At 37.4% G+C, this 9,894-nt stretch overlaps 1 protein-coding gene across 1 annotated transcript in view; it reads left to right on the top strand.

The window, feature by feature from the left end:
- The first annotated feature begins 6,204 nt into the window (after nucleotides 1-6,204).
- Nucleotides 6,205-9,894, top strand: part of LOC145283867 (solute carrier family 23 member 1-like) — a 114,270-nt gene continuing 110,580 nt past the window's right edge. The window contains exon 1 of the mRNA XM_080132976.1: nucleotides 6,205-6,677. Coding sequence (XP_079989102.1) covers nucleotides 6,282-6,677 — 396 coding nt within the window. The 5' untranslated portion in view covers nucleotides 6,205-6,281. The remainder of the gene's footprint in view (nucleotides 6,678-9,894) is intronic.

The following is a 9,894-nucleotide window of genomic DNA, read 5'->3' as shown; positions in this document are numbered from 1 at the left end:
GACTTTTTTAGTCTCACATCGTCAATATCGGCAACAGAGAGATAAAACTTTCAGGTCACGAATACATAAGTTCAGTCATTATAACAATACAATTTCCAATCCCCTCTGGCCCAGAATAAAAATAGGATACATTGCTTTTCGAACGCCCCTCCTATAAAGAGAAACATTAAGAATATATTTGTAAAAAAACAAAAACGAATGCAGACTCTGTGGACAAAGGAATGAAGCGATAAACCATATAGTAAGCGAATGCAGCAAACTGACCAAAAATGAATACAAGAATAGTCACCACCAAGTGGGGAGGGCAATACACTGGGAATTATGCAAACAACTGCATCTATCAAAACATATAAACCCATCCAAGCAAGAAGACCGGGTGTCGTAATAATTAACAAGAAAGAAAGGTCCTGTCAACTCGTAGACGTTTTGTTGCAGCTGACCACAGGGTGAATATCAAAGAAAAAGAAAAACCGAGCAGAGAGCTGAAAGGGACAGGGAAGATGAAGAAAATGAGGATAATATCTATAATAGCAGCCAGGAACAATTCCGAAAATCTTTGAGAAAAGAATGAGGGAAATTGGAATCAAAGGAATGGCTGGAAAGATACAACGAATAACAATAATAAAAACAGCTGAAATATTGAAAAAAAAACTTGAATGCGGAGACTAATACACACACACACACACACACACACACACACACACACACACACACACACACACATATATATATAAACAGAAAGTAACAGTTGGCAATGAAAAGAAATAAACAGAAACAGTGGTACAGTAGGCTGTTTTGACAGAAACAATATTCGTACAGTAAATAAAACAAAAGGAATTTTATAACAAATTACTTAAAGGGAAAAAGTAGGTATCATTGCGACGCCATATATGCGTTCGTTTAGCATGCGAAAACCGTTAATCCGGAATTTAGGAATGGACAGAGCTCATTCAATCAGAAAGACCGGAATTGGTCTGGGGAGACTATTATTTTTGTAACGGAAAAGGGATAAATTATGTCATAGCAATAAGTTTACGATCCAGTTACGAAGTGTGAAATTCAATATCTGTCGGAAGTGCAGAATTCCTCCCGGTGGTGACTGGGGGCGGTAGGAGGACTTGCTATTTAAAGGGGGAAATAGGAACTATTTCCTTTAAACATGGTTGCATTTTGATGCTGTTGCTCCTAGGATGAAATGTAGGATTTTATTATAACGACTAACTGTCTAAAATGGCGCCTTAAAGATACATAAGCCAGTGGTTAATAGTCTAGACATAATAAATTTTATTTGGCATCTGTTGTTGCAAACCTACGATACTTTGGTTCAAAGGGAAATTTCCGCAATCAAAATAAATATGGAAATGATGTAGCAAAAAGTGGCATCTCCAGAAGGTATAAGTACTCGGCATAAAATTACCCAAAGGATTGACAACCCGTAAAACTCCTCCTCCTGCTCCTCCTGCTCCTCCACCTGCACCTCCTCCTGCTCTTCCTCCTCCTCCTCCTCCTCCTCCTCCTCAACAACAACAACAACAACAAAAATCATCATCATCAAGGTATAAGTAAACCCTGACCAAATATTCAAAATCACATAGTATTCGCAGCAAAAATAAGATCTACTCATTATGTCCACACTGGCTTTTATGAAGGATGTTACATCAAGTAACAAGACAAGGCTGGATATTCCACCAGACTAGATGAATTCTTGTCTTGGAATCCAGTAAAACGAGGAGACAACAAGAAAGGATTAATATAACATATTTAAATGATTACTTTGGGAAAGAAAAACTATTTTCTCAACTTCTTTACTAACTCACTGTTATAGATGTAAAGAAGAACATTAATGGGATATTCGAATATCTATGCATCTCATGTAGAGATCAACTGTTAGCCCAATCTATGGGGGATAGCACTTGATTTCTGAGAACTTCGACGGAAGTAAAATGAGACAAAAATAGCGAATCAATATCAAATTACAAGGTTGAGGTAAATGCTGATGTGCCATGTTAAAATAACTTTGAAAGAAGATCATGATTTTCGTTTGGTAGAACTTCGAAATAATCTTGCATTTTCAGCTCGAAACGAATGATCACGCAACTGCCGCTGAACTTTACTGCGAGCTACTTGATCGTGTCTACGATAAGCCGGTTGAAAAATTCTATTTTTGCCTTAACAAGAACTTCTACTGCATCCCGCCTATTATCCAGATGCTGTTCCATCCGACGACCGTTATCCGGAAAATTGAAAAGTCGAAAATCTCTCCTTAGATTTCTCAACTCCACAGAACTTCACCTTCACCTGCTGTTGGAGCACAACAGATTACTGAACTAAGAACATAAATAATAGCTATATAAGGAAGAATGACCTGTGTTTTACTTTTATTTACCATTCTTTCTGGGAGATTAGACACAAGGTCAAGTTTGGGTTTGAAGACCCGTAAACCTAACTAGATTCGAACTTGGTAACCCAGGTTATCAGTCCGTGTCGTTTATCCACCGTCACTGCCATTGTATTTTACTGCAGACTAACAAGATCAATGCATATGTGGTTTCTGAGAAAAGTGAAGTACTCAAGAAACTACTGCTCTCACCCCTGAATCCCACGGAACTAACGTCATTAATAAGAACTATGTAAGGATTAAACGATGATTTTTTTTTTTTTTATTAAATATAAATTCTATTTTTGCCTGATCAATAAATATACAATAATAGTAATAATCTGTATACTATGATGAGGAAAGGCGAAAATGAGACTTGTAAATTTGTATGGGTGTCAAAAATAAGTCAACCCAGTTAGTCTTGTTTTTTTTACTGCTTTTCTTTTACTCCAAATAAAACACAGTGCCACTAAGTCGTAAGGGACTATTATTTTGGACCAAATTTGCAGGGATACTATGTAGGGAATTGGACAGCGAGATGTCTGTTCAAATTGCACTTGAACTTTTTCATGTCAATGCAGTCAGGGAAGTAGGGATCTGTGAAAGAATTCCAAAGTCGAGGGAAGGAGCTATTTGAGTAGAAAGCTTTACGGCATATAGGGATATCTATAGTATAGGGGTGGGATTTTGCTGATTGTCTGGTTTGTCGGGAGTATTTACGTTGAGAGGAAACTAGTCTTTTAAGCTCTTGCGAGCATTTGCCATTAAAGTATTTGTAGAACAGGCATAGAGAGATATTTCGGCGAGGGGACAGATATTAGAGTTTAGCTGACATTGCGACATTGTGACAGGTTGGCGAATTTTTAAAAGCCTATCTAAGAGCGAAAGAATAGTGGCGGATGCAACAGTATTCCACATATGGGCGAATAGTGGCTTTGTAGAGATACAGGATACTCTCAAGTGTGAGTAATCTTCTAGCACGGTAGAGAGAGTCAACCTTCTTCGCATTAGCCTTGCAATTACCTCAATGTATTTGTTGCAGTTTACGTTGTTTGTGAATGGTAAGTCTAGGAGCTTGAGGCGTGCTCGAGATAGACTATTTTATACAAGCACTACCAAAAAAAAAAAAGGTGGGGAGGAATGTATCGTAGTTTATTACTTAAATTTTACAGTCATCATAAACCTACAAAATTATGCCAAATTTCTTGAAATTAGTCGACTTGGAGAGAAGTAATTACCTCTAAAGTAATCAGCCCAAAATGAAATATCGAACATTTTGAATTAAAAATATGCGGCGAAATAACCATCATCTACTTTTTATGGAAGTTCAGATTGTGTCACATTTCTGAAATTTTGAGATGAAGATAGATAATTTGTATTATTTAGAGTCTTCGGACTACTGTTCTTCTGAAGGTTGAACGTTCAATCCTCGGTATGGGCGACCAAAAATACACTGTTTTTACAGTATCAGTAATTCGTATTTCGACATTAGTATTATCTCTTCCGAATTGTTCCCGCCTCTGAGAAGACTCGGAATTTTATTTAGTAATCAAAGGCTCTCTGAAAAAGTTTTTGTTTGGAATATTTAAAGAACTACCGCTCGATAATAACAACATGGTAACTATAATCTTACTGAGGAATCACCGTTTAGAAAGCCCTGTAGGCCACTCGAAAATAAAATATTACAAGAGTTGTTGGTCTGCTGTTGGTGATCGTTACCAATGTATTGGAAGCAATTAGGTGAGTGGGCAGAAGATTTCTTAAGAGGTTGGTTGATTATTTCTGTTTTACAGCATATCAACCTTTTTCAGGTTATTTAATGCCGAATCCAGTAATTTTGAAGAAAAACTTTTTAATAAAACCTTTGTTTTTTTCAAGTCGGTTTCTATTTAACCCATAGTTGGAACCCTTACAGTGGACCTTGGAGCAATGGCAATTAAGGGGTGGCTCCACACTCCCCAAAGCCCACAAGCTGGGGCCTCACCGTTGGATATAGTTTAAGGTCATATCCAGGACCATTCTTAAGAGGACTTGGTTTTCCAGGAGAACGGCCCAACAAGTACATTACATTAGACTTGAAAGCGGCCATGTTGTAGCCAGTGGGAAATCAGACTCGTGGTATCTTGTTCCACAGATAGAATGTTCTATCTCTGTGGAAGCTTCGTCTGGTTCTTGACAGAGAAATAGAAAGAGAGAGAGAGAGAGAGAGAGAGAGAGAGAGAGAGAGAGAGATGGGGAGAAGTTCTTTATTATAGTGACAGCCAAACTAGTTATTGGCAATGTTTTACAGTGAGGAATTCAGCTCAGTCGAGCATTTACTATGAGCATAACGATAGAGTCTATGGGCAGTAGTTAGAACCGACCCCCGGACGGAAGGCAGTTAGAGATGAACGCTTGAGTCACTTGAATCTGTGTGCCTTTCCAAGCCAGATGAGCTTTTGTGGTTCTTAACTAAAGGACTATGTTCATTGAACTTATGTTTTCATTTTGTTGGGTAAAAGTATTCCAGCTGCAAGTTCTTTTATTCAGAAAACCAGGACCATTCGTAACATCAAAAAAATAAATCTCCGTTTATTGTTTTTTCTTGATATAGAGTTATGGATTTATTTAGAGGGAAAATTCCTTTATTGCAGCAATGACTGAATAGAACAACGGTTTCTAACTGGCACAATCGGTTGGACGATCATGGTTTGTGCAGTGGACACTCACATGTATGTGCATAGATGCACAAGGATGTAGCTCTATGTCCGTTTGCATTCACACTTAAATAAACCTCAAAATATTAATCTTGTGCCAGACTTCATCTAATTGGTGAAATCGCTAAATAGTCTTTACTCACAGCATGTCTGATAAATAAATATATAAAAATATCAAAGGTAGGTCAACTCTTAACGACGAATGCCAATGAATATGTCGGTAGCCATTGAGGATGCTTTATCTCGTTTTGGGGGATAGATAAAAAGAAAGAAAAAGAGAGATAAGAAAGAAAGAGAAAGAGAAAAAGAAAGAAAGAGCGACAGACAGAAAAAAGAGAGGGATAGAAATAGAATATATTAACCAAATATCGTAGCGTGTGTACTCTTTAAAGGAATCAGTTTCGTAATCTTTCCACTGAATATAATTTGCATTCATTTCCCGCTAATCAAATGCATTCTCAGATTCATTTGTGTCATTTGAAAATTAAAAGTGAAACGATTTAAATTGCTGAAAATCTTATTCGTCATGAAATTCTTCAGTGTGAAAATTTCGGGTGGAGAAATGAAAAACAGTCGTTAAAAATCGAAAGACGAGCTGGCAAGGAAAAGAACAAACTTCTCAATACACTCCTCACTTAAATGAAAGGAACCCACTTATTTATTTTCTAACTCTGCACGGAATACTTCCACTGATTATTTATAATTTTATCGGGATTTTATCGACTTTTACATCAGAAAAATTTAACATGGCCGAAGAAAAATATATCTTGAAAAAGAAAATTAACTACTTTTTTATTTGAGCCATATTTTATAAATTCGATAAATCTTCAAAGTCATTGGCAGGTAAGGATTTAAAAACAGATCGCAAATTTGTCATTTGCAAAGTTAATAGCATTCAATTGCAACGGTATGAGAATAAGAGTTAACTTATTGTAGAAAAGGTCAAACGTCGCGTTTATTTCTGAATGTAAAAAAAGTTTAGAAAATTTGTGAAATATTTTTTTTTTACAAAAACTCAAGATTCATAAAAAAAATTAAATTTTTACATAAAGTCAAGATTCCATAAAAGAACTTGTTAAATTCAACACAAACGTGAACGAAATTATTAAAGAAATGCTAAAATTATTTTCATTTCTCAAATAAATTACACAAGAATTCCTTTTTTTTGAGAATTTCTAAACTTTTGTTAATCTAAAAAGAAAAGAACAATGAGTGGAGAAAAGGAAGAAAAAAATGACAAAGCCGTTGATGGAGATGAATTTGAGAATATAAAAGAGCCAGAAATAGAAATAGAAGATGCTGAATTAAACGCGTTACCACGGAACACTTCGCCGGATAACGTGGAATCAGCAACGGACAATACTAAGTTCGAACTGAAACATCCGGTGCATCCGCATAGCATTGTGGAAAAGTTGGAAGCTAGTGAGAAGGATACTTTCTTAACGAATAACGTGTTGAATGGAAAAGATGAAATCAATTCCCGATTGGAAATAGAGAACGATGGAAATGTGTCGGAAATCATTATTGAACAAGAGGAAGATGAAATGCTTTATAAAGTCATGGATACACCCCCATTTCACCTAAGTCTCATGTATGCCTTCCAGGTAAGAACACGTTTCCACTTTTTATTTAATCTGATTATTACTAGTTGTACTTGCGGTATTATTATTATTATTATTATTATTATTATTAGTAGTAGTAGTAGTAGTAGTAGTAATAGTAGTAGTAATAGCAGCAGTAGTAGTGATAGTAGTAGTGATAGTAGTAGTAACAGTAACAGTAGGCCTACGTCAGTTAGGGTCGCCCATGGGTGACAAAATCTTTGAAGCTAGCCTTGTCGATGTCATATGGAGGACGTATTTCCGAAGCGTTTTTGGCGAAAAGCAAAGCAGGGAAGCGCTAATAGATCCAAAGCAAGGTTTGAAACTAAGTTTTTCCCTTAGATGCTTTCCAGAGATGGTAAGCCCCAGCTACACGGAGCAACTGATCTGTCAAATAATACAACAATCTACTACCTACACACCTATCTAAGCCGCGACCCAGGCTGACTTTAAGGTAACCCATTTATAGGCATCATGCCAAATTAGGCTGATACGAATATCGGATTATTTAAAGAAAAATTCATTCATTTGGCATAATGTTGACATTGTTTTCTAATAGACCTAGAAACAGAGGTTCAATGCACGGTCGAATCATAGAAAAGACTAAAATATTGTACATACTCTTTAAACACTCGGCATTATTAAGATAAAGAGTCAGTGAAGCAATACAGGGAAAGACATAACTTTCTACCCTACATCTTGGTGTAGTAGCCAATCAAGTCGCCATTGGCTACGGTCGATCCATTTTATATTTTTATTATAGACACGAATAATGGTTATAGATACGAATAATGAACTTGTCAAGGTGAGTTCAAGATAAAGCCAGAACGATTATATTGACTTTCAGCTAATACATTTCTTAGATATTTAAAGGCAGAGTTACATGGTTTATGGGTATTTATTTTTGCATATTTCTGATATACGGTTTTATTATGTTTTTTTTTTACTTAAGAGCCACCACTTATCAAGGCCTGAAGGTCACTCAAGAATAAGGGCTAATGAATGTAAAGTGGTAGTGTAGTAATTACCAATGATGTAAATTGGACAGAATTTGATTATTTATGAGGACGGCTTAGCAGTAACTTATTTACATTGGATTTGAAAGTTAACATGTTGTATTCAACCAGGAAACGGGCAAGTGGAACAGTGCTCCACATTCAGACAGTTCTGGGAATAAAGCTTTGTTCATAGAATCTACGTTTAGTTTTAAGCACAAATAGAGAGTAGGGGAAATCATATATAGTGGTTGTAGCTAGTAGAGTGATTTTGTGAAAGTTTTGCAAGAGTGGACCATAGATTGGAGTTCAGCCGAGCACTTGCTATGAAAATAGCGATAGAGCAGAGACAGGCTCGCAACGTCTTTCATGTGGGAAAAAAGTTTCAGAAAAGAAAGAGGCATGACCTACTAGGTTTCGAAGCCGGTTTTGAACTCTATCAAGGCAAGATAGGATATATGCCGAGCAGCTCCTGCCCAGATGTGGCAACAGTACTCCATTTTAGGGCGTGACTGGCTTTTATACAGAAAGAGGTTGGCATCGACAATGAGACTCGCCATTTGAATTATTCATACTTAGGTTTATTTTTCACCGCCTTGTTATGCATGAATACTAGAACTCTCCCAAATTTTACACCATTTCTTTCTCTATTATATAATGACCCAAGCTCTTCATTTAGCTAATATTTTGATAATAATCGGATTCATTTAATACATTGTTAAAAGAGTGGACATGTTCATCATATATAAGGCAGGTGACGGTGGTGCAGTATTTAATGACATCGACTGATAACCTGGATGTCTCAAGTTCGAATCCAGTCGTTCCCCAAAAAGCACTATCATTCATGAGGTTGGCAACCTTCACTGGTTCTCTCCCGTAACCCCCGATGTCTTTCTAGAATAAATTCTGACTAATGCCAACAACAGAATCTGCAGATTCGTACGGGATGATAATGATGATGATGATGAAATATAAGGGGGGGGGTTTCGATGAAATTTTGATGATGCTTCTAGCGAATTTCAGGACAATATAATTTATTACAGATCTTGGAAGGTTAGAGTATTTACGGACAAAATACAATGTGTACTTTTTATTTTTTAATTACATTTCACCCCAAACAAGGCACATTGCCACTTTGGTGTAGGGGGCTAGTATCAGGGCAGCAACTACTGGGGCACTATGCTGGGATTTGAGCAACAAGATGTCGGTTCACGTTACACTTGAACTTCTGCATGTTGGGGAAGCAGGGACCTGGAATGAACTTTCAGAGTCTAGTGGTTCTGGGGAAGAAACTACTGGAGTAGAAAGATCTTTTACATCTAGGGATCTCTACTGTGTGGGGTGGGATTTAACTGTCTGTCGGGTATGTCGAGGGTGTCTACGTTGTGGGGGGGCACAAGTGTCTGCAGTTCGCCAGAGCATTCACCATTAAAATACTTGTAGAACAGGCAGAGGGATGCAACGTTTCGTCGATGGGACAGAGGCTGAAGCTTAGATGCCAGTTCAGGGCCTATCAGATTGGCGACTCTCTTTTGAACCTTGTCTTGGAGTGAGAGACTAGTAGCAGATGCACCAGCCCAAATGTGACAGCAGTACTCCATACAGGGGTGAATGGTAGCCTTATAGAGGTACAGGATACTTTCGGGTGTTAATAGTTTTCTAGCACAGTAGAGAGAGCCTACCTTCTTCGCAGCGGCGGCCCTGGCAATACTTTCAATGTAATTGTTCCAACTCATGTTTCCTGTGAACATTAGGTCAAGCAGTTTGAAAGATGTAATCTCAGATAAAGAGTCACTGGCCATTGCTATTGGTGGCAGAGAAGGTTTCTTGTAATTATTGAAGGAAAGCAGTTTAGTCTTGGCAGGATTGAATGTGACCATCCATTTATGTCTCCATTCCACTACAGATTGGAGGTCATCCTCTAGTGTTTTTGCCATTTCTTTAGATATGTGTGCATTTGTTTTCCTGTCATGCCTGTTATAGAGTGTGATGTGATCAGCATATATACCCATCTCAGAGGCAATTTTGTCGAGGAGGTCATATGAATATTAGGAACAATAGAGACCCAAGAATAGACCCCTGAGGCACTCCCGCATTTATATCATATTGTTTAGATGTACGACCGTCGAAGACAACCTGGATTTTTCTCTCATCTAAAAAGGATTTAATTATGTTAAGTATTCTACCGGTGATTCCGTATGATCTAATGTTCCTGAGGAGACCAT

This window comes from Euprymna scolopes, chromosome 8 (genome assembly GCF_053919585.1).
Source record: "Euprymna scolopes isolate OS-2025 chromosome 8, ASM5391958v1, whole genome shotgun sequence".
Lineage (NCBI taxonomy): Eukaryota > Metazoa > Mollusca > Cephalopoda > Sepiida > Sepiolidae > Euprymna > Euprymna scolopes.
Note: the sequence above shows the minus strand (reverse complement) of the source record. Positions and strands in the feature narration are given on the sequence as shown.